We start from the raw sequence: 26,580 nt of genomic DNA on the forward strand, positions 1-26,580 counted from the left end.
ACCACAGATTTTGCTCTGGTATACAGGATGGAACCATCAGGGATCTTCTGAAACAATTTGGTGAAATTTGAATGTGCCCTGAAGCAACAAGGATGCTTCTGCTATCATATGCCCTCTTGTGGTGTGAGCATGGGAGTGGTGGGGGGAGGGGGGGGGGGGCTGGTGTAGCAGGCGTACAACATTGAGACATAATGAATAAAATAACGAAGTTCCCGTTATCTGGCTAGCAGCTTTTCATGTGATGGCCCCTACTTTCTGAGAAAATCAATGTTGAAGTTTTATATGTTAGACTTGTTTCAGCAAAGTGAGCACTGGCAGCACAGGTTTAAATCCTACCTTTGTATGGTTTTTCCTTCGAATTCATCATATAGAATATCATTAAGTAGTAGGTGTCATGCAAAATTATTAAAAAATAGTCAATTTTGCCATACATGTCAGTAATTACAGCAAACTTTCTTCAAATGTGTGTTCTGTTTGTTACCGGATAGATTACACAATTATTATTACTCACAACCACTTGTTGTTCTAGAACAAAATTGTGGATCATATTTGTTGTAGTAACTGAAACACAAGTTAGTAGAGCACCACACGTTTACTGAAAGCTACTGCTTTGCCAGCACATGGATTTCTCAGAAAAGATAGTGGAAAATACACTTTGTTTTAACTCAAAATGGATACTATTTTTTTGACTAGCTTTGGTGTGACCCATGCATATTTTATCATCCCTGGGAAAGTTGATGTGCTAAATTGATGCAAAATTAAAGAATCTATTTTTATGGAATCTTCACTCAAAGTGATAAAGTTGAGAAAAAAAGTACTTAGACAGTATTTGCACCCATACTGCCAGCATGGTATCCACAAACCTTAGCTGTTGTACTACACTTGCTTTGTCAAAAATTTGGTAATGTTATAAGTGTAGGATGTACGCATCAAACTTCAGTGTTCATTTTCTCGGAAACCATGGGCTGTCACATGAAAATCTGCTAGCTGGGTATTCTGGACAGGACCTTCTATAACATACCTAAGATTCATCAAAATCCATGACTAACAGGCCTGATAATCCCACTGTAAAACTCCCAGTTCAGCAGCACCCTCTGTGTCACCCACACACTTTTGTTGGGCTCTTTAAAATTTTCCTATGCAAAAACAACCATTCACCAATTCCTAGGTTCTGGCATTTTAGATTTTACATGCAGGTAGCAAGTGCTAGTTCAGTGATGTAGTGCAACTCTGCTGAAGTGTGTCAAAACAGTTGCCTGTTGCACCTGCAGCCAAGAATCAGTGAATGGCTGTATCTCTACAGTGACATTTTTAAAGTGCCTGACAAAGCTGCGTGGGTGACACTGAGGGTGTTGCTCAATTGGGTGTGTTAGAGGGATTTTTTGCCATTTTATCCATGTACATTTCAATGTTGGAAGCCTACATGAAACACCCTTTGCTGCTTCAGACTAGGGTGTTCGTAAAATATCGATATATCACTATTTTTTCCAAAAAATATTGATATATATTGGAGATATTTTTTCACTGATACATCAATATCAAAATTGTAGTATTGAATGCCAATATTTTTATTATATATTGTATTTTTTCTCAATTTTTGATAAATATTTGAAGTTGTTCTTTTAAAATTGTAGTAGAACATAATTTTAGTTTCGCTGTGTGAAGGAGTCTCACTACTTTTTGAGCTTTCATCACATCCAGTATTTCTCTTTGACTGTGTGAAGCAAATATAGATGGTACAAAGAAGAAGTCTGATGGCCCTGGGGGGTGGTGGTGTGAATGGAATAACAATATAGCCGATATGAAGAAATAGCACATCAGTTGCATTAAAAAACAATTTTTAATGCAACTAGTGTGGTACTTCTTCACATTGGCTTTCTTCAAAAACAGGTGTTGGAACTGATGAACAAAAATCTAAATGACAAGACTGGTCTTTGCAGCGGACAGAAACATGTGAGAGGAAATGCTGATGTAATCGGCACTCGGCACTACCAACAAAAACTGTAACTTTTATCTCCACCATGTAATTTTGACACTACAGCTGTTAGGTCTCTGGCATTTGAAGAAGTGAAAAAACAGGGAAGTTGACATGAAGTGTTCCAGACAAATCTGATATGTGATGAAACCGAACAATGAACCATCAGACATCTTTTATTGTGCCACTTACCTTTATTTACCTTTGTTAGCAAAGTGGTTGTCACCAGGCATGAACGTGCATCCTTTTCCTTTCTATACTCGCTCTAAGGGGGATAAGCAGGCTGCCAGCTTGTTGATGTACAGAATATCTAATAATAAATCAGTACTTAAATATATAGCTCTAAATCTGGCAGTATATTTACAATTTTTTCCCCTGGTATGTTAATTTTTTGCTGTCAATACATTGATAATTTTTTTTATATATCAAGGGCCAATAATGATATTTTTTTAAACACTGATTTATTATATTCCCAATATCTTTAAAAATATTGACAGTCCTACTTCAGGCCACATTCAGATTTCATTGAACATTTTGAAAAGTTCCTCATGGTTCCACCCTGTATACCATATCAGAAACCATGGTTGCTCTACACTCAAAAGGGTCAGATAACTTTCATTGGGAATTGCAACCACCTCAGAGAGTGGTTGAAGCATTCACCATTTATAAGCTGCTTTCTGCAGCAAAATGTACCTAGGCATAATTCAGCAGTTTTTAATAATACATATTATCCAGAAATTTCTGATGCTCTGTGACAATAAGTATATCAGGGTCCAGATTTCTAATTAGAACTTCAAAGCTATGTAGTTTCTTCCTAACTCATCTGCTTTTCAATGAAAGATAGATATAGTTCTCTCTCGTGAGCAATGGCCTTTATGAGGTACATATGATTTACGCAGATTGGGACCGTCTCATTCAAAATGGTTCATGTGTGTTGGTGCCCTAAAACAAACCATTGTTGTCCATTAAAGAAATCACTTCTATGACATGACTTTGCCTGCATTCTTGTCCTTGAGTGAATGACATTTGTGGTAGTATATTGCCTGTTTAGTGTCTTGTACAGTCTATATATAACACAGAGAGACAGAATTTAATTAGCATGTGATCCACTGTAGGAAGATTATGAGTACACAATGAATGCATATAATTGATAACTGGTTTAGTAACAAACAATTTTTATGTTTAGAATCATGGGCTGAAAGTGTATGAGCGCAATCCAAACTTGTACACACCACTGAGACCAGATTTCTGGAAATCAAACAGTCCTCGATCTCTCACACTTGGTCAAGATGACAGCTATAATAAAGAACAAATTGCTAAATTTTCACATCTTGATGCAGAGGTAAGTTGGTTATTGCCTTCACTTATGTGCACATCACTACACAAGTGTTATTTCCTTGTTGTTATTTACATACTGGAATAACTAGCAAATAAACTCACAACTCAAAATATCACAAAGTAATGTAACCCTATATAGATATGAATAATTAATTGTATGCACCACACATCACAGAATGACAGTTGTGATAGGGGAGGTACAAGTGTGCTCCCCTCCCCTCCCCTCCCATCACACATATAGACATACACACACTGACTGTATTTTTAAACATTTTGAAACATATTTTCCTTAGTCTAACAGAGTAAGATGATGCAGTTGTTAAGACACTCATTTCAGAAGATCTGTGGTAGTTTCAAATTCCCATTTACACATCCAGATGTAGCTTTTTCATGGTTTCTCTGAACTACTTATGGCAAAGTTTGCAACCATTCCTCTGAACAAGACGTAACAAGTTTCCTTCCTCATCTGTCCTCAGTCTGAGCTCGTGCTCCACATTCAAAAAATTCATTGTTGACAGAACCTCACATTCCATCCTTCTTTATTTTGATGTGGATGAGGAAAAGAGATAGCAAGAAGACCTGAAAATGTATTAACAGAGAATGAAATACAGTCCAGAACTATTGGCCAAAAAGACATCATCAAATAGATCACCCATCAACATCTTGTTATTAAACTATTTCTTCTGATACTATTGTTACTATGATTAATAATTCTTCTCATTTTAGTGCATTTCTTTCCTTCCAAATTACCTTTCTCTCATACTTCTAGTGAAACAAATACTGAATTTTTCAGAAGCACCAGTTGCAGATCTTTGACCAAAATTGTCTAAAACTTTGCTGCTAGATGTATTGATGAAAAACTAATAACCATCACTATTGGGTTGGGAAACACAAAAGTTGATGGTATTAGCTGTTTACATCCCACCAGCGAGACATTTTTGTAGAATTGAATGGAGAATTGTTGTGGAAAATTAAACATTGATTTTTTGTCAGATAGAAGTGGTTTCTAATGTTAGTAGGTTTGTACACTGAACAAGCTGTGAAAGAAACTAAGGGGAAATTTAGCAGTGCAATTAAAGTTCAAGGAGAAGAAATGAAAACTTTGATATTTTTGTATGACATTGTAATTCTGTCAGTGATGGCAAAGGACTTTGAAGAGCAATTGATGTAATGTATGGTGTCCTGAAACGAGATTACTAGATGAATATCAATAAATAAAACAACACTAATGATTTATTTATTTATTTTGTCATCCATTGTCCAGTTTACATTTAATCAATATCATCAGTGGTTGATACACTGTTTCTTATAAAACATATAACTAATGGACTGTAGATTAATTAAATCAAGCAGTGCTAAGGAAATTAGGTTACAAAATGAGACAATAAAAGTAGTAGATGAGTTTTGTCATTCAGGCAGTAAAATAACTGATGATGGCCAAAGTGGCGAGAATATAAAATGTGGATTGACAATAGCAAGAAAATAATTTCTGAAAAAGAGTGATTTGTTAATATCTAATACAAATTTAAGTGATAGAAAGTCTTTTTTGAAGGTCTTAGTCTGGAGTGTAGAATTGTATGGAAGTGAAATGTGGACAAAAACCCACTATTTAAGACAAGAAGAGAACAGAAGCTTTTGAGATGTGGTGCTACAGATAACATGGAAGGTTAGATGGGTAGATCAAATAACTAGTGAGGATGTACCAATTCAAATTTGGAAAAAAGTTATGACACGGCTTGACTAAAAGAAATGAATCAGTTGATAGATCATAGACTAAGGCACTGTGAAATAGTCCATTTGGTAATGGAGTGAAGTGTGTGGGGTGAGGGCTAAAATTGGAGGGGGAGACTTAGACATGAATACAGCAAGCAGGCTGAAATGGTGTGGGTTGCAATAGTTTTGCAGAGATGAAGAGATTTGCACTGAATAGAGTAGTGTAGGAAGCTGCATCAAACCAGTCTTTGAATTGAAAACCACAAAAACAGCACTAATCAAGGACCACTTCTCTTATCAGCTACCTTGTGTGTCACCTGGTTATTCTCTCTGGTTTTGTCTTGGATTTGCCTCTCTGCTGCTCTTGATCTTGTTGCCATCGTTGTGGCAACTGCTTTCATAGCACCTCATTATTGTATGGTTGTTTGTCCTTGTCTGGGTTCTGTTGTCTTGTAGTCTGTGTGTTGTGTTTCATTCTCCATCCTGGGTGGCTCCACCTATTTCTGCATTCATTGACGTGCACACTGGTATCCAGCTACCATGTATACAGCACCACTATAGTTGTTGGTGTGTAGTTCTGGGTTATTTGCCACAACAGTGAATTTCCCAGTGTTGGGTTATTTGTCACAGTAAATTTCCCAGTGATAACTGAATGACATACTGCAACAGCCGCTGACACTTTGTCTATAGACTCGACTATCTCCAATTATTTAGATGTAAAAGTGACAGTAAATGTTTTGTTTGATCATAATGGCCAATTTTTAACAATTAAATATGTTGAACATCTAGATTCAGATCATAGAAGGAAACCAGGGTACATCCAGTGAGGGTCACACCATCACAGGGAGAAAAAAAAAACAGTTTGAAGAAAGCTAGAAAATGTAACGGATATTGACTAGTAGCAGGCTACCCTAAGCTATTTGTCACAAAATCTCAAACTTAATTTGCAGTTCAGCACTGTTCTTGCAGCTGAAAATAGTAGATAGTTCTGATTGTAAGTTTTAAAAGTTTCTATTACTGTTTTACCTTCACTTTATGATATTTTTCCATGTGTCATCAGCCTGTGTCAAAAACCACTAAAAATGTGGATATAGAATGTACTAACATGTATCTGGACGTTACATGACAGATAAATAATTTGTACAAGTCTCATGCAAATTATACTTGTTAAAGATGCAAGTTATAGGTAGTAGGCAATTATTGAAAAATGTTAACATTAGTGTTTTGGTGGAAAATTAATATAGTGTTTACAGTAATTTTGAGTTTTATTTTTTAGTAATATGTGCTTCATTTCCTCCCTCCATCACCCTTCAACAAAATAGAGTTGTTTGACTGTACCTCAGATTATGGGTACATTCTTGAAAGGAATGTACTGCATCATACAATCATAAACAGTGACTCAATCATAGTGACTGGACAAAAATTATGAGAAGACTGCTGGGAAAAGATTTATGAATTAGACTGTGCCCACAGAAAATTTAACTCTTTGTTAAACATATTCCTACAGCATATGAATTCTGTTTTCAGTTGAAACACATGTGGATAAAACTAAATGAAAGTAGGGACTAGGATGGATAACTCTTGTGATTAAAGTACTTTGTGCTAGGAAGAGAGAGCTGAATTTGATTCAGAAGAATATATGTAGTCTAGGGTTGAAATTTGATTATGACTAGTATTGTAAAATCCTTCAGTTTTTATTTAAAAAATGAAACACATGTGCTATGTACAAGAGATAAAACAATCCAAGAATAAATCATAAACAGTTTTCATTATTATTAACAAAAGACAGGCAAAAATAGTAATACAAATGAAGCAGAATTTCTTGAAAATTTTTGGGGCTAAGATGATGAAAGATTTCAGTCACAGCCCCCCAAGTTCAATGACTACTTCTCAGGGAAATATTGCATCTGGTAGTAAACAACCAAATACAGATGCATTATATTTACTTTTGGCAAACACTACTTACACCAGCAATATACATTAGTTTCAAAAAATGAACCCTCTAAGAAGATTACAAAATTCATCGAGTCACTCAAATGCAGTATTTCTGCTGGGTATACCAGTGTTTCCAGCATAATATTGCAATGTTGTGCGGACTGCCGTTAAGCTCTCTTTGTACTCAGATGAATTTCCTGAGAGCCTGAAATATTATGTAGCCATCTATAAAACTGGATTGAAGAAAAAAAGTCTAATTAGTTTTTGAGGGAGCGGCCTATGACTGAATACTGACTCATTATTCTGAGCAGTACTACTCAACTGCCTCCCAGATTGGCTTTTGTAAAGTATTCTTCACAAAGAATGCTATACAAGGTGTCACAAATGAAGTCCTGGCAGAGATAAATAAGAGAAATTAATCTGTTGGTATTTTCTGTGACCTTCTCCAAACCTTAAATTGTGTGCCACCTCTTCTGCATGCCAGCAATGAATACCCACTGTGCTTTAGAAATAATAGAAACACATACCTCTGTATATGTATTAGAAATTAATAGAAAATGTTCCAGAAGATAAAAAAGTAGCAAAATCAAATGATGGAAACTCCAAGTAGGAATATCAACAATGTAGTAAAAGATAGATTGCTACTTCCTGTAAAGATGACACATTAAGTTGCAGACAGGTGCAGTTAAAGATACTTACACATAAGCTTCCGGCCACAGCTTTCATCAGAAATTGAGAAATATGCACCATGCACTCACACAAGCAAGCACACCTCACATACACGTAACTGCCAACTCTGGTCACTTGGGCCAAAAAGCCCAAGCTGTTGGGCATTCTTGCCTGAGCTGCTCCAGTTGGCAATTATGTGTGTGTGTGTGTGTGTGTGTGTGTGTGTGTGTGTGTGTGTGAGGTGTGCTTGCTTGTCTGAATGAATGGTGTGTGTGTTTCTCAATTCTGTCAAAGACTGAGGGTGGAAGCTTGTGTGTGAGTGTCGCTTAATATTTGCTTGTCTGAAACTTAACATATAATCTTTATGATAAGTAGCAATCTGTCTTTTCCTACATTACTAAAAAGTAACAAAAGATCAGAAGTTGCTTGGGAAATTTTTCCCACATAGTTTGTGATTTCTCTTGCAGTACATTCCTGAGGATCTTTCCTCATTGAAGGAACTAAAAGACATGAAGTTTGAATGAATAAAAATAATTTTTGAACTTCATCATCGTCCACTAAAATGAAGCTACTTGAATGGTCTAAATTAAAAAAAAATGAGGCTATTGTAATGTTATTATTGTTAAAGTGATTGTCAATGTTTCAGATTTATGCAGAGTATGAGCAGCATTTAATGAAGATTGTTAAGATTGTGGAGCCATTCTTGGACACATCTCCAACAGATATTGGGAAAATATTTAGTGAAAACACGTATATAAAAAAAATTCTGCATGTCCTGTCAACGCCAGAGTTAAAAATTGCTGGTAACTTAATACATGCTTTCAAAAATGAGTAGTTTATATTTCTTTAGACTGCAGTTGAAAATCATTCTGGGTGTTCTGTAATCTCAGCCTAGCCCCCTAATGCTTTCATTGAATATAGAAATGTGTGCACTTCAGTTGGATGCTAACGCAATTTTCTGTACTGTTACATGTTTCTGTACATCACTCAGCAATCACCTGCAGGTGGATGGCTCTCTCCCTTCATTTTCTTATACCTCATAGAGTTATGATAGTATGTTATCAAAACATAAATTTTCTTCTGTATCTAGCCTTGGTGCAAACTTGAAAAAGGAACACGTTATGAAGTTCCTAATTATAATTATCTGTTCCTTTATCTCTGGTAGTAGAATATTGTCATTAGAATCACAGATAACTGAATAACTTCTTTTATACAGGATGAACATTACTAAAACTGAAAAACTGCAGGAATGGGTTCCTGAATTGAAGTGTAGCAAAAAAGATCCTGTGAACATGACTACAGAAATGGACGGTGCGCGTGCAACAACAAATTGTCCTTTAACACAGTACAGAGCTGAATCGCATCCACATCACAACAAATGTTCAAAGTGGCCTCCATGGGATAAAGTGCATATGTTCACACATCACAACATGGATTTTTGCACTTTGGCTAATGCCATATTGACAGTCCACTTGCCTAGAGCTTGTCCTATGGTTCGTCCCAATACCCTGTAGACCCCAGTCCTCCAATCTGGTGTGCACACTGTCCGATGCCTTCCTGTATGTTCATCTGTCTGAAAGGACTCATGATCACACAAGTGCACAAAAAGGGCCTGAAATGTTGTGTGATGTGGTTGGCATCTGTGAGAGTACTGGTTTTGGCATAGCTATTTTGCCTTTCGACCATTTCCATCTGCTTGGCCATACATGAATATCATCTTTGCTTGTTTGTGACATGAGTATCAGACCATTCTGCTCCTTACACTGTGTCAATCACACAGCCTGCAACACACAAGGAACTCACAGAATGTGGGCAGAGGAACTTTCATTTGTCAGCGCCATCTATCATGGCATTAATGCATTTCTGGACACATGTCCGTTGAACCTTTTTTCCTCAATTTCCAGCAAGGAAACCATCCCTGCAGTTTGTCGATTTTACTAATGTTCATCCTTTATATGTCTCATCTTCTTCAACACTCCATATAATATCATGGGAGCATTTCCCTTCTAGAGCTAAATATTAATGTTCTGAACAAAAATAATTATATTTACGCCTGTATTTCATTGGATGTTTGAAACTCATGGCATCTGCATGTTAGTCATTTGAGTGTACCCATTAATCATGGAGATTCCAGACAGCTACAAACAAAGTACAAGTTATTAGTGACAAAAAGGCAGCTTTGTCACACAGGGTAAAAGACAAAATGCATTTGAACTTTTTTTTTAAAATGATAAAGACATTTTCTCTTACCACTTCAGGGACCTGCCTCTGTACAAATTCACCCAAGATAAAACAAGATTATAAATATGCCATTATTGATAAAGTTGATTTGGTGGATGTGAAGATGTTTCCCAAGAGCTAAATATTACAGAAGTTACGAGGGGTGTTTGAAAAGCCCGTGTAAAGTCCGAGAGATGGCACAACTGGCGTGTATTGAGGTTATGTTTAGTTAGTAGCATCTTTGGAAAGAACGCAACTAAGTTTCAGCCATATTGGTCTATTTCTTGTGTTTGGCATTCGTGTGAATCAAGGAAGTCGAGTGATTGTGAAAAAAGGACGAAAAAGAATTTCGTATGGTGATTAAACATTACTTTATGAAAGGCAAAACACCTCAGGAGACTAAATAGAAGCTTGATAAGCATTATGGTGACTCTGCACCTTCAATTATAACAGTTTATAAGTGGTATCAAAATTTTCAGAGTGGCCATATGGGTACAAAAGATGCTGTATGTTCTGGACACCCTGTGGAGGTTATGACTCCAGAAATCATTGATAAAACCCATGATATGGTGATGAATGACAGAAGAGTTGAGATGCGTGAGATTGCTAATGCTGTGGGCATCTTGAATCAATGGGTACATAATATTTTGCATAAACATTTGGACATGAGAAAGCTATCCACAAGATGGGTTCTGCGATTGCTCACACTTGACCAAAACTGGAATCATGTGAAGTGTTGCAAGGATGGTTTGCAGCTGTTCAGGAAGAATCCGCAGGACTTTAAGTGTTGTTTCGTCACTGTTGATGAAACATGGATACATTACTATACTCCTGAGACCAAAGAAAAATCTAAACAATGGATTACCAAGGGAGAATCTGCACCAAAAAAGGTGAAGACCATTCCTTCGGCCAGAAACATTATGGCGACTGTCTTTTGGGATTTTCAAGGGATTATCCTCATTGACTATGTGGAAAAGGGTAAAACTAGTACAGGTGCATATTATTCATTGTTATTGGACTGTTTGAAGACTGAGCTGCAAGAAAAATGCCGGCTATTGGACCACAAAAAAGTCCTTTTCCATCACGACAATGCACCAGCACACACCTACGCAGTTGTGGTCGCAAAATTAATGGAAATAGGATTCCAACTTGTTTCACATTCCCCCTGTTCTCCAGACTTGTCTCCCTCGGACTGTTATTTTTTCCCCAATTTGAGGAAATGGCTGGTGGGACAAAGATTTTATTCAAATGAAGAAGTGATGCAGCAACTAATAGCTATTTTGCAGTCTTGGACAATTTCTATTATGTGGAAGGGATCAACAAATTATACAGCGCTGGATGAAGTGTATAAGTCTAAAAGGAGACTGTGTCAAAAAATTAAAAAGGTTTACCCCAAACACATAAGTAGTTTTTATTTTTGTACGGACTTTTCAAACGCCCCTCGTACATAAACCTTCCTGCATCTCAAAGGAGTCATAAGTATACACTGAAGGGCTTTTGTTAGGGGTGGAGAACCATGGACAGTGATATATGACTTTGATATCTACCACTTAAGCATGGTTTGTTAAAGTATCCAAAATATATCTTTCTGTATTATTAACATGATTGTGGATATCATCTTTTTGAGTTAATGATTGTAATTATAACTTTTTATGATTAAAGGCATCTCATCCAGTGAGTTAGGAAATAAGGCTAGATAATATTAACAAATTTCTTTATGTGCCAGCAATGTTAAGCTGATGTTAAATATGAAAAATCTGAAATGTGGAAAAAAGAAAAAAGGAATTTTTGGGAGGGGGATTCATATTGAATAACAACAAATATAACTATCAAAAAATTCTATTTATCAACACTTATCATTGTGGAGAACACTTTAAAAAAATCTTTATTCAACTTTGATGCCATCTATAGAGCTGTTGGTTTGAAAACATTCACATCTGATCATGTTAATGACAGGCTGTTGCTTTTTTGAGGTCAGCTGTCATAATTAAAAGTGAATAAGATGTGTTTTAGAAGCTGCATACCTTATTACACAGTCATGCCAACAGGATTGCCAAATTCTCAACTCTTTTAATTGCGTGAGTTGCTGCATTGCACCCCACAGAGATTGAGAAAGTGCCAACTTTTGGAAAGGACATATTTTTTTACCTTGAAATTTCCTTTTTTCCTTTTTCTAATGCATAAAATGACATTTTTTGTTCTTAGCGTTGCATTTGGACCCACAGATGAAACATAGATAAGCATACCTACAGTACAACATGACCATTTTTCAGTGTTCCCCTGGGATATAAACTTTAGCAGGTCTTGCTTGTCCTTGGACGAAAAGTAAACTACCATTGTCAGCAAGATATGCAACAGGGGGTGGGGGGCAGGCGGCGTGGTCCCTGTGGGATTTGGGATGGATGTCAGCCAGATATATTACAACCATGTATGTGTGTATTGTTGATGAGACACGAAAGGAGTATCCTGGCAGTTGGTGCCAGACTTTGAGTTTTAGACCAGTCTTTCTCTGCAACTCCATAAGGCCCAGAAAAACTGGGGATAATTTCTGCAATGTTCTCTAAAGGTTCGTCTTTATTTGTAAGAATGAATTTTGCTCCTCAGTTGGAGTAGTGTGAAGACTCAAATATATTTACAAACAGAATGTCATCAGCATGTTATGCCCTTAGAGCCTGCCATCTGTGTGTAACAGACAGCATCTTTTAGTTACATGGTATTCATATTTACAGTTAGTTCTTAACTATGGAACTGTTTTCTGGGGAATAAATGAACAAAATCTGACACAGCTTTCATATTTATAACAGAAGGTTAGGCGACTGTGTGTGGGTGGCAGTTCCCTGCTGAAGATGAAGGCACATGTGCAGTAGAAGAAGATCCTGGTGAGGTTACAGCAACTTATTTATTAATTCTTTATTAATTTATTCAGCTTGGACAAACATTCAGGTGCATCCTCACCTCTGGCAGAGTTTGGTGTTCTCACACAATATTCCAGCACTGTAGCAGCCGGGAAGATAGTAGCAATGAGAGGTTAACAAACACTGCACAGGAGGCAGAGCACTGGGCTAGCATCATTGGTACGCTGGACTGAGTCAACAATGATGGCCCAGAACCAATTGTGGCTCTCTGCAGTGCAAATTATTGGTTGTGTCAACAGGTATTGTGGTATGCCACAATGTTGATCAGAGCCTAACTCAGAACCATTGGGTGGAGAGCAGTGGCAGTGGGACTCCAGCATTGGTGGGCTGTCTCATAGAAGTGCCTGTAGAGTGCTGTCTGCCAGGGCATGGGCAGTCATGCAGAGGGTGGATTGCAGCCAGCAGTGTCCTGGTTATAGCAAAGAGTCCAAAACCATGCTGGACACAAACTGAGTGCAGCTATGTTGCCCAGCTGGCCAAACAATGATGGACCAGTTCACTCGGGGTTAAATGCTCCACCTCCTTGCTGACTTAGTGGTAATGGCTGTGTATGTATGTTATACCAAATCATGGCGAACAGAGGCAGTGACTGGTTGTCCTAATTGGCCATGGGTTGGACTTTAGTCCTTCCTGGAGAGTGGCTCAGTGATGGTACGCATGTTCTAACATAGTGGCAGTCGCTTCCGTTAATCACACAGTTTAGTGACCAGCACTGGCTGTCTCTAACTGTGGCCTGACTACCTCTGTGATATTTGTTTCCAAGTACTGTGATAATTTATCCCATTACTAGTTACAGAAAAGAGGCTGTAAAAATAATAACAAAAAATAAAAACCAGATTAAAGATCTGTTCAAAACACTGGGGAATTTAACTACCCCTTTGAGTATGTTCAATCAGATACATTTTTATGTCTAATGTGTGAATAAAATAATCATGAAATACAAGCTGATGACAATTTAAACTTCATCTGAGAAAACATTAGTCACAAGGCTGCACTAGCCTTAAGAATTATCAGGGCTTGTACTTAGTTGCCCCATGTTCTTCATCTCATCAATTAAAAGAAATGTAAGTTTCATTTCATATCTCATCAATGCAACACTCTTTAGAAATTAAATAGCCACCATGAAGTGAAATATTTCCATACAATAAACATAAGCAACTCATTGACAATAGTTCCTTGTGATGAGTCACTATGTTCCAATTCTGCTTCCCCTTCTCTCTCCATCCCTTCCCACATCATTACTCACTATGAGCTGGCCACTTGCTCACTGCTGAGGCATGATCATGAGCCAGCTCACATGAGCAGATCGGAAAAATGGCATGCAGTGTACTTCCAGCTGTCTGGCCTAATGTGGCAGAAAGTCAAGCAGGATAACAAAAATAGGCAGGTAGGCTGAAGTTCTGTAAGTTCTCTCTTCTGACCCCAGCTATACCATTCAAAACATCCTTTTTTGTACTAAAATCCAATTTCATTAACATTTTCTAACTTATTACGTAATATGAGCTAGTTAGAAATGTTTATTATATACATGCTGCACCCTTCAAAAATTATTTCAAGAAACATGAAATGATCTTCATTATAAAGTATTTGTATGATTACACACATGTGAAAAACCACATTTAACAAAAAAGATGAAACTTATACGTTTGAGGTTTTAAAAAGTTTTTGATAGATGACTGTTTCCCTCCTTTAGCCCTCTTCCCTGCTGCATTATCTCACCAATTACACAGACAGAAAATATCAGCTGGCATTGTTTCTTCCTGCTCACTAATATACTGCAGTGCCACCTCAATCATCCTGAACCCTTCCAAATGTGGGATGAAATTTCTCCTGTCATCTAAGTTTGCCTCCTCCTTTAGTGTTACTTCCCTCCGTCACCATTTCCTTGATATCATTGTCAGTTAGTTCATCAATTTCATCATTTGCCACCAATTCTGTGATGTCCTGTACATCAACATCCTCACAGCCCTGTAAATTTTTGAGTAATGAAACTATATCATCATTTTCATCTTTGACTTCAGTTTCACACATAGATTCAAAGTTAAAATGTCAGCTGTGATTGTGTAAAAGAATTTTCCAAGACTTTGCAAGTGATTTGTTTGGAGTCTCTTCTCATGCATCAGTGAACCATCTTATGACATCTAGCAAGTAAATCCTCTTCAGAATCGTTACACAATCTTTATTATTATCAACTGCTGGTATCAATAAACAGAGCAGATGGCAGCAATACTTCTTCTTTAGCATTTTGAGGATGCCCTGGTCCATCAGCTGACAAAGAGCAGTCATAATTGGTGGTAAAAATAATGTTTTGTTTATCTTGATGTGTGAGTTCACTATCAGCACAATGCAAAGATGCATTATCAAGGAGCAGCAGAGCTCTACTCAGCAAATTGTTGTGTTTCAAATATTGCTCTACAGCTGGCATAAATTCACTTTGGAACCAGATTTTAAAGATTTCTGAATTTATTCATACTTTCTTTTGGTGGCAGTAATATAGGGTTACTGAGTCCTGATTTTTCAGGTATTTGAAAACTGTAGGTTCCCTATTAATGTAAACCTAAGCCTTGGTTGCCAGTTGCATTACTGTAAGCCAAAAATTGTGCAACTACTTGCGAGAAAATCTCTCCTCATCAATTAACTTTGAAAGACAATCTCTAAACAATGGCACAGCCTCTTCATCAGTGGATAAGGCATCTCCACTAATGGTAATCTGGGTATTACCAAATGGTTTTTTCCACTTATCCAGCCATCCATCACTGGAAGTAAATTCTGAATCTTCTCCTTCTCTTTGCAGCTGAAATTGCAATGCTTTTTCCTCAAATCCCAGTGATAGGTAAATCTTTTCCTCTTATATGTTTACCACAAAAGTAAAGCTTGCTTAACTTCTTTGTGCTTACTTTTATTCCACTTCCATTAGCTTGGGAGGCACACCACTTTTCTATTTCTGCTTGATTTTTCTTCCATACTCCTACAGTATTTTCTCCTCTCCTAACTCCAATAGTGTGACTGCTCCCCCAGAATCTAGTCAGATTACAGCACAGTTCCTGATGCATAGTCCCTACAAGTTTTTTTAATCACCCATTTTGGATTCTTTGAAAACACAGAAGATGGCACAAAACAAAAATTTAATAATGCAATGCAAACACTTCGAATGTCTGATAATGCAACTGAATAAACAAAGAACACAGGTTGCCAACAGAGCTTCTGTCTACACGTGTTCACTGTCATTTGTGAACTTGGGAAGAGAGCTTCTAAGTATCATTTGTTGAAGAGTGGTTCTGATAATTTGTTCATTATTAACAATACCATATGTACCTTATAATTGTGGCACCTGATGTGCTAGAAGCACAAAAGACACATAAAACATTTTGAAAGGCCACACAGCATTATAGCCAGTACCCACATGCTACAGCTTTGGAAAAGTACAGTATGTACAAGAAATGAACCCTGATTTTATGATGGAGAAATATTAGTCTGCTACTAATTAAGTATGCTGGATAGTATAGAAGCTGGATAGTCACAGGCTAGATAGTCGAGAGCCTACTGTATGTAAGAAAATATTCGACTTAGTTATTTCAGACTGGCCTTCATAAATTCTTCCACTTTAAAGAAGTAATATTTTTCTTTGTCTCTGATTCCTCTTCTATTTGACTTTACACTCCTAGGAACCTTGTTGCCTAGAATGTACTTTAGACTGCCATGTCCTCTACATAGCCATTGTTTAATTATGGAAACAGCACTGGAACAACAGATTTGTTGATAATTAATGTCTTCTTTTTTCTAAAATTATGTAAATTTTCATGAATAAAATACATTGTGTTGTGAAAATGAATAAAAGGTATTTCCAGGATACTGAGCTCCAGAAACAGATGTTTATTGGTGATAGAGAGAAGCACTTATCTCATTACCTTAATTATTCTCTTCTGCACAATAAATAGCTCTCTGTGGAGGATGCCCCATAATAGAATGCAGTATGTGAATATCACATGTACAGGTGCAAAGTGTGTATAATTTAGTATTTCTATATCACAGACTTTACGGAGGGTATTAAATGCATAGCACGAACTGCTCATTCTATTTCCTAAGTATTTTATGTATGTCTCACCACACAGTGTAATCTATCCACACTTTAAGAAATTTAATGGTTACCTCTTGGTCTATAAATACAGTCCCTGGCCAATTTATAAAATACACTACAGTTTTTAAGCAAATTTTGTTTTATGTCTAACAAAATTTTTTTAAATACATAAATTGTGATAAAAGAATTATGTGTAGTCTGCTTCATAACTAGGGTGACAAAACAAATAAATAAAACATAGTATTTGTTGAAAATATTTTATTTCAATAATTACAACAAAAATTAAAATATTGTGTGAAAGTGAAAACATTAGTTTTACTATCTTGTTAAGCCACCTTTTGCAGCTATGTGGGCCATAATAGAATGTGGCATGCTGTTGATGCAGGACTGTACTGTGTTCTACATTTGTGAATGATGATACCACACATGGATGATCTTCTCTAACAACTGTGTTTTTGTTGTGATGACATCCTTTGCCAACTACCTCTTCATTATTTCCCATACATTTTCTGTGGGGTTCATGTCAGGACTATTACCTGGCCAGTCTAACAGAGGAATATTTTGTTCCTTGAGAAAGGATTTAACTGACCTGGCTGTGTGACAGGGAGCTCCACCCTGCATAAAAATAAATGGTTCCCCATTTGGGAACCATTCTCTGAGCTGTGATATTAACCATTTTTGCAGGATTTCCTTGTACTATTCTTGTCTCATTATGCCTTTACCCATGTAAAGAGATTCTGTACCTGTGCCACAGGTGACAGACCAAATCATTACCTTAGTTGCATGTTTTACAGTCTGAATAATGCAGCTGGGATGAAATTTTTCTCCTGTTCAACAGCGCACATATGAGATTTGTTAGTTAAGATTTCAAACATGCTTTCATCACTGAAGCATACCTGTAAGAATCAAGAAACATAATTAATATATTATGAATAAATGTACATAGGTTATATCAGATCATAAATAATAATTTTAAAGTTAAATTACCAATCTTCAGAAGTCACCATCCTTATCACACCACTGTTTAGCCCACTTCATACACTTTGTCTTCATCATGGCTAGCCCACTTCGTATGCTTTGCTTTCATTGTGGCTAGCCCACTTCATATGCTTTGCTTTCATTGTGGCTGTTAACTTTGGTTTTCTAGCAAGTTGACAGGCCTTGAAATCAATAGCCTTCAACTTTCTGTGAACAATGCATTCAGATGCATTCACATTAGCCTCTTCCAGTTGAGATTTTATCTGTTTCATTGTTGAAAATCTGTTTTCTGGGCAAATTCTTTTGAGAAATCTTTCTGACCTTGGGGTGAAAAATTGTTTTCTTCCACATTCATACTTCTTTCTGGGGCTCAGCTCTTCACCTGAGTCAATTTTCTTCTTTATACACCTCGTGCTAGCTTCTGACATTTCAACCTTCGTGAAATTTCCTGACTGGAATAAATTTTTGTATTAACGAGGGCTTTGACCTCATCTTTTTTACGTGGTGAAATGTCCTCTCTTTTACCCATTTTTAAAGGTCACAATTAGTAATATCTAGCTGTTAAACAATCAATTGTGATGTCAATATTACGAAATTTATAATCAAAGCTAACGAAGTATTACACCAGTTATATGCGATAGCACCACATTACAGGTCCTTTTCTGTATGCTGGACTCTGCACATTGATACCTACAATAAGTAAACAATCCAATGTCACATAGCAACAATAGATACAATATTCAACAATGTAATAAGTGTCCTGAATAACAGTCATAAATTTTCTGATTAATGCCATTAAATACAGTACTCAACATGCATTAAAAATTTTCAGTGCATCTAATAATTTGGCTAGGGACTGTACAGTTTCAGATCTGGCATTGTCTATCCTTGACGAAGCTACATGTGACAGGTGAAAATTTATGTACACAATTTTGTCTTTATTCAGTAATGGTTGTTTCTGTTTAACTAATTTACCAACTTTGAGTTTCTATCAGAATCATGTAATGCTGTTCCTTAGTGCTACTCCACAGCAATCTACACACTTTTCCACTACGATGATATTTTTTAGGTCTGTCTCATGACAGCTGTCCTGTGAGAAATTAGGCTTACAAAAGTTTTTGCAGTTGTTTTATCCTTGAAGAATCAAGTTTGCCAAGATTATTAGTAATTCTTTTTGTTGCTGTTACCAGTTTCAACAAACCTACACTGTTGTCATCGGATATTGCATCATTATTAGATGTAGCTGCTTTTTACAACAACGAAAATCACACAGTGTGTTGCATCAATTTGTAATAAATAGTGGCAAGGAACACCAGCATGTCCAAATTAAATACCGCACAATTAAAACATAGAACAGGTTGTGCTGATGTCCAAGCATGCTCTGCTTAGCAAATTGTGTGGATTCGTGTATAATTGTACCTGCTTGTGACTCTGTGCATGAACTGCTTGATTTAAATGCATTGTAAGTATATTTCTTTATTCTACTATATTTTTATTTATATACAATTTTTGAACTTGCTGAATATTTAATGGAAAAACTCCATGTTGCCAGCTTTTTGGTATTTAGCTTTATTACACCTTGTCATGGACTAAGTACATAATTGTGCTTTGAATGCTGTTGCTTCTTGTAACTAAGTATTCTTTTTTAGTCTTAATGACTAGAGCATACTTCCCTGCAAATGCTAAAAATGCAACACTAGTGCCGGCCGGAGTGGCCGTGCGGTTTTAGGCGCTACAGTCTGGAACCGAGCAAGGGGTGGGTGGTGGGGGTGGGGGGTGGGGGGGGGGGGGGGTACAGAACAGGCTGAAAAATGACAGGATCACTATAATCACAGAAATAAATTTGGATTTAGTGACATTGATGGGTGCCCTATTCACTGTGAATAGTATAATGAGCACAGCCAGTCGTATGAGTGGCAGTGCTGGATTCCCAGTTGTGATGTTTTTTATGGACATGAAAGTTTGTTTTTTGTGTAGAACTTGATTGCAAAGTTAGCATCAGCAACAGAATGACAAGGGTGAAAGAGATGCAGCACAGTGTGGTGCCAACAACCATGTAAGAGTTCTGCTGTTGAAGCGTCATGAGTGGGCATAGTGCAACAGATGTCCAGGGACAATAACAGGATATTTTTCTTCACATGTGAAAGATGGAATTTGGACAGCTGAGTCTTGAAAGCGCAAATGAAATGTTTGGCTTCACTGTTCAATCGAGGAGAGAACATTGTCTTTGGATAAGCTGAGTTCCATTTTGTTGGCAAAATTGTTGAAATTATGACAAAGAAAATTGTAGGCCATTGTCCATAACAATTTTTCGTGGAAAAACTTTTAAGCAAAAGATAGAAGTGAGTGCATTGTTAGTGCTGCCATTAATAGTGCAATGCATTCAAATGACAAAAGTCTTGTGTCCTACATGATAACACACACTCAATAACTGATTGTCCCAGGCTATAGTCAATTGGCATTTATTTTAATTCCTCATAAAATTGCAAAACTACAAAATAATAATAAAAAAAAACTATTGACTTAGTGTGCTGCCTGAACTCCACCACAAATTAATGGTTGATAAACAATAAAGATTTTTATTCCCTGCCCTTTGAAAACACTTGAAAGATAATAAGTTCCATAGAAAATCATGATGATGAACTAGTTCACAACAGGAATAAGTCTTTCATGTAAACCAAGCAAGGTGGTGCACAGTGGTTAGCACACTGGACTCACATTCAGGAGGATGACAGTTCGATCTCACATCCGGCCATCCTGATTTAGGTTTTCTGTGATTACCCTAAATCACTCCAGGCAAATGCTGGGATGGTTCCTTTCAAGGGGCATGGCCAACTTCCTTCCCCACTCTTCCCTAATCCGATGAGACCGATGACCTCACTGTCTGGTCTCCTCCCCCAAAACAATCCAACCCAACTCTTGCATGTAGTTAGCACTGGCCCCTATTCAGGAAATGAAACAAAGTCTGTTCAGGTAGTATAGTAATGGAAACTACTGAGCACAGTTGACAGGTTAGTTTCCACACAAGAATAGCAATCTTGGGGCACCAAGTCCACTGGAGGCTAAGTCTGAGGAGGCAAAGTTCCCTGGGTGATGGCTGATTGCTCGTTATGGGTAAGGTGTGATATCCTCCAGATTGGACCAGTGTAGGCACTGTGTGGTGTAGATCCTGGTGGTTGCCCTGCTTTGGAATTTCTCACCGTGGCTCAATGGACTGAACTGTCAAAGACCAGCACTATCCCAAATACATGCCCAGCAGAGTGATACCCACTCAAAATGTGGGTGGCATGTGATTCACAGAGGCAAAGTAGTGCTTCACATTGTGGCGCTGTTGTTCTGGATGCAAACACTACTGATCTTGGGGCTGGTACCTCTCACGGCAAATCTAGCACACATAACTTCATGGTGCCAGCAGGAGCTCCACTTCAAAGAGATTGATGTGTTTCGGACACAGTCCAGCTTGTTATGGTTGATTCACTGTGTATGTGATACTGTTGCCATCTGAGTCTGTGATGGGAATGTCTCCTGCAGAGCAGGAGCGTGGGCAGCTTGTCGGCTGTTACCTCTAATGCGGGTAGCTGTGGTCACAGGCGAAGGCCTTGGTTACATCATCATCCCCCCCTCGACCTCCCCCCACCTCCCATCCCCAGTGAAAAGAAGGTGGAGCCATCTTGATGTCAGATGTTATCTCCCATGAGGGAAAGGATGGCAGTGCCATCTTGCAGACTGAGGTCCCAGCATTGATGTGGCATTCTTTTTGCATGTGCAACCATGGAGCCAGCGGAATCTGATCAGTGGCCTGTATAGATGATTCTGTGGTGGACCATGTTGCCATCCAACTGAGGAATTTTGTTATATGGACCAAACAGATGTGGCTTAGAGCATAGACTGCAGACCGACAGGCTACATCTTGCAGAGTCTTCTCTCTGAAAGTAATGGAATAACATGAGTTGGATATCATTCACTGAAAAGGAGAAGACTGTCTGTTAGAAGAAGATGAGTGCTCCTAAAGTGCCTATGACTTTGGAAGGAAAAATTAATTACACAAAACACTACTACAGTTAATAACAAAGTCTACATATGTCTATGGTGCAGAGGTCTAGTCTTGGCAAAACCAAGTTGGTGGTGGAAGCTAGATCTGGAGCCTGTAGAGAGATGTCTGCAGAAGGGTGAGCCACCCCCAATCCTAAAGCAATGAAATCAGCTTCTCTTTTATATGAAACAAAAGCAAATATGGAATCATTTACTCCATGCAGTATTATTGCTGTAAACAAATATCAAGCAAAATATGAGCAACATATTTACAATGCAACTGAAAGAGTGCAATACACACAAGTAATCATAATCAGGAACACAATGCATTGAAACTAGCTTTTGTGTCATGTCATGTTAGATGATTTTTAGGTTTTGTCCTGTGCTAGAGTGCAATTATTATCATTCAGTAATGGCCACTTAGTCTAAATTGCGGTATTTGGCTTTACAAATAAATAATTTTACAGTCAAAAGGTGACCATAATGACATTCACAAAATTTTACATGGCTGCCAACCCCAGCTATGAATAGTTAATCTTACAATATTCTGAAAAGGAAAGGTGCTACTCACCATATAGGGGAGATGCTAAGTCACAGATGTTGTTGTTGTTGTGGTCTTCAGTCCTGAGACTGGTTTGATGCAGCTCTCCATGCTACCCTATCCTGTGCAAGTTTCTTCATCTCCCAGTACCTACTGCAACCTACATCCTTCTGAATCTGCTTAGTGTATTCATCTCTGGGTCTACCTCTACGATTTTTACCCTCCACGCTGCCTTCCAATGCTAAATTTGTGATCCCTTGATGCCTCAGAACATGTCCTACCAACCGGTCCCTTCTTCTCGTCAAGTTGTGCCACAAATTCCTCTTCTCCTCAATTCTATTCAATACCTCCTCATTAGTTACGTGATCTACCCATCTAATCTTCAGCATTCTTCTATAGCACCACATTTCGAAAGCTTCTATTCTCTTCTTGTCCAAACTATTTATCATCCATGTTTCACTTCCATACATGGCTACACTCCATACAAATACGTTCAGAAACGACTTCCTGACACTTAAATTTATACTCGATGTTAACAAATTTCTCTTCTTCAGAAACGCTTTCCTTGCCATTGCCAGTCTACATTTTATATCTTCTCTACTTCGACCATAGGCACAACAAAAAGACTGTCACAAATAAGCTTTTGACCAACAAGCCCTTTGTCAAAAACAGACAACACACACACACACACACACACACACACACACACACACAACTTCAGTCTCTGGCTGCTGAAGTCGTACTCTGAGAGCCAGAGACTGCAGTCATGTGTATGAGTTGTGTGTGTGTGTGTGTGTGTGTGTGTGTGTGTGTGTGTGTGTGTGTGTGTGTGTGTCATCTATTTTGGACAAAGGCCTTGTTGGTCAAAAGCTTATTTGTGACAGTCTTTCTGTTGTGCCTACCTGTAACTCAGCATCTCTGCTACATGGCGAGTAGCAACTTTCCTTTTCATAATATTGTTACATGCCATGCTGGATTTTCCATCATTAGAAGTAGTTAATCTTAGTTTTTTATGGAGATACCTAGGATATATTACTTTGCAAGGTCACAAAAATGTTTCCAGTCAAACACATTACCTCTAGACTACAAGGCCCCATACAGAAAAATGAAAAATATTATTTAATATTCATTTATCAAAAAGGAAGGATTTTAGCACCATATTTTCCTATATTTGAAGTTCACATATAGGACTCTAGGAGTGCTGCTGTTACTCTCTACTTCTGAATCACAACATGGACAGTACATAACTTGTATTTTGGTGTTCAGTGGCAGCTGCACTAGACACATTGCCCAATTCATTCATAATGGATCATCAAGTAATACATCTTTAAAGTAGCCAACAGAAGATCTGATCTAGTCCAGTGTACCATCCAGACTGTCAGACATAGCACCTGATTTTGTCATTTGGCTCTTGTTTTTTTGCATGCATATGCCATGCCCGTATTTTTCCAAAATAAATGAGAATTAGCTTTGTGCTGAAAGCACTGCTAGAGTCACCTAATGTAAGAAAAAGAAAGATATGCATTAAAAAATTAATATTGAAATAAAAACAATTTAGTCATGTGAGGTTATTGAAAAAACTGGATAGTGACAATTTTTAGAATTGTCTCAGAATAGGCTACAACAGTTTCATTACATTGCTATGTCAGATGACTCTGTTCATTTTGAAGCAAAACAGTGTCGTGAGAGGAGCAGGTAGTGTTGAAGAAAGACTAATTGACACTTTTAGATACTTGCCTATTTGAAGAAGTTATGCAGATCCAAAATGCAGAACTGCAGCTTCACGGCAATTATTTTCAGAGGTAATTCCTGAAATCATTTCCACAGAAGGACTTAACATGCAAAAGGAGAATTTTTAATAAAATATTTCCATGAGTAAAACAAATAGTGGGCAGTGTTTGGAATTTTGACAGTATGCTTCTGAATATTTCAGAAATAAATTATGCTGAACAGGGAAAATGCAGATAAAATTGTCCTAGGATGCTGTTTCCTGCATATTGAGATGGACCACCAATAGGTATATTCCAAATAACTGTGTTGACTACATAATGTTGGCAGCAAAATACACCTTTAAAGTTTAATCCAGCAGCCCAAAGACAACAAACAGAGGATACAAAAAATGTTAGAAATATATTTACTGATTACTTTGATAATGTGAGTAGTGCATCTTTTCCAAGAAAGAATGGCAAATATCCTAGGTGAAATAAGAAGTAGGATGGGAGACAAGCATGAAATTTTTATGTGCCTCATCTTCATTACCACAGATGTCTGCACCACTTCTAATCACAGTGTGCTCTTCACTTGAAAGTTAAATACTCATAGCACCACAGAGATGGAACATATATTATGTTACTGTCGGTAAAATTGGATTGTCTGTAGCACCCTTAACAATGTATTTGGAATCAGTGGGAGGAGGTTGGTTCCTCTGCTCCCCAATAAGAATTCAGTCAAGGCATTGTGAGCAAACTGCATTATGACTGAACTGCCATTACAGCAGAAACTGAAAACAGGTTCAATTGCCATAGCTACACAAATATGAAGTGAATAAATCTTTTAATAGTATACAGGGTGTTACAAAAAGGTACGGCCAAACTTTCAGGAAACATTCCTCACACACAAATAAAGAAAAGAAAAGATGTTATGTGGACATGTGTCCAGAAACGCTTAATTTCCATGTTAGAGCTCATTTTAGTTTCGTCAGTATGTACTGTACTTCCTCGATTCACCGCCAGTTGGCCCAATTGAAGGAAGGTAATGTTGACTTCAGTGCTTGTGTTGACATGTGACTCATTGCTCTACAGTACTAGCATCAAGCACATCAGTACGTAGAATCAACAGGTTAGTGTTCATCACGAACGTGGTTTTGCAGTCAGTGCAATGTTTACAAATGTGGAGTTGGCAGATGCCCATTTGATGTATGGATTAGCACAGGGCAATAGCCGTGGTGCGGTACGTTTGTATCAAGACAGATTTCCAGAAGAAGGTGTCCCGACAGGAAGACGTTCGAAGCAATTGATCGGCATCTTAAGGAGCACGGAACATTCCAGCCTATGACTCGCAACTGGGGAAGACCTAGAACAACGAGGACACCTGCAATGGACAAGGCAATTCTTTGTGCAGTTGATGATAACCCTAATGTCAGCGTCAGAGAAGTTGCTGCTGTACAAGGTAACGTTGACCACGTCACTGTATGGAGAGTGCTATGGGAGAACCAGATGTTTCCGTACCATGTACAACATGTGCAGGCACTATCAGCAGCTGATTGGCCTCCACGGGTACACTTCTGTGAATGGTTCATCCAACAATGTGTCAATCCTCATTTCAGTGCAAATGTTCTCTTTATGGATGAGGCTTCATTCCAACGTGATCAAATTGTAAATTTTCACAATCAACATGTGTGGGCTGATGAGAATCCGCACGCAATTGTGCAATCACGTCATCAACACAGATTTTCTGTGAACGTTTGGGCAGGCATTGTTGGTGATGTCTTGATTGGGCCCCATGTTCTTCCACCTACACTCAATGGAGCACGTTATCATGATTTCATACGGGATACTCTACCTGTGCTGCTAGAACATGTGCCTTTACAAGTACGACACAACATGTGGTTCATGCACGATGGAGCTCCTGCACATTTCAGTCGAAGTGTTTGTACGCTTCTCAACAACAGATTCGATGACCGATGGATTGGTAGAGGCGGACCAATTCCATGGCCTCCACGCTCTCCTGACCTCAACCCTCTTGACTTTCATTTATGGGGGCATTTGAAAGCTCTTGTCTACGCAACCCCGGTACCAAATGTAGAGACTCTTCGTGCTCATATTGTGGACGGCTGTGATACAATACGCCATTCTCCAGGGCTGCATCAGCGCATCAGGGATTCCATGCGACGGAGGGTGGATGCATGTATCCTCGCTAACGGAGGACATTTTGAACATTTCCTGTAACAAAGTGTTTGAAGTCATGCTTGTATGTTCTGTTGCTGTGTGTTTCCATTCCGTGATTAATGTGATTTGAAGAGAAGTAATAAAATGAGCTCTAACATGGAAAGTAAATGTTTCCGGACACATGTCCACATAACATATTTTCTTTCTTTGTGTGTGAGGAATGTTTCCCGGAAGTTTGGCCGTACCTTTTTGTAACACCCTGTATAGTAATACAATTTGTTATTTTTATCCTTTAAATT

At 37.9% G+C, this 26,580-nt stretch overlaps 1 protein-coding gene across 1 annotated transcript in view; it reads left to right on the forward strand.

The window, feature by feature from the left end:
* Nucleotides 1–26,580, forward strand: part of LOC126473391 (pyridine nucleotide-disulfide oxidoreductase domain-containing protein 2-like) — a 169,114-nt gene that overhangs the window by 12,017 nt on the left and 130,517 nt on the right. Inside the window, exons 3-4 of the mRNA XM_050100399.1 lie at nucleotides 3,162–3,317; nucleotides 8,277–8,433. Coding sequence (XP_049956356.1) covers nucleotides 3,162–3,317; nucleotides 8,277–8,433 — 313 coding nt within the window. The remainder of the gene's footprint in view (nucleotides 1–3,161; nucleotides 3,318–8,276; nucleotides 8,434–26,580) is intronic.

Source organism: Schistocerca serialis, chromosome 4 (genome assembly GCF_023864345.2).
Source record: "Schistocerca serialis cubense isolate TAMUIC-IGC-003099 chromosome 4, iqSchSeri2.2, whole genome shotgun sequence".
Lineage (NCBI taxonomy): Eukaryota > Metazoa > Arthropoda > Insecta > Orthoptera > Acrididae > Schistocerca > Schistocerca serialis.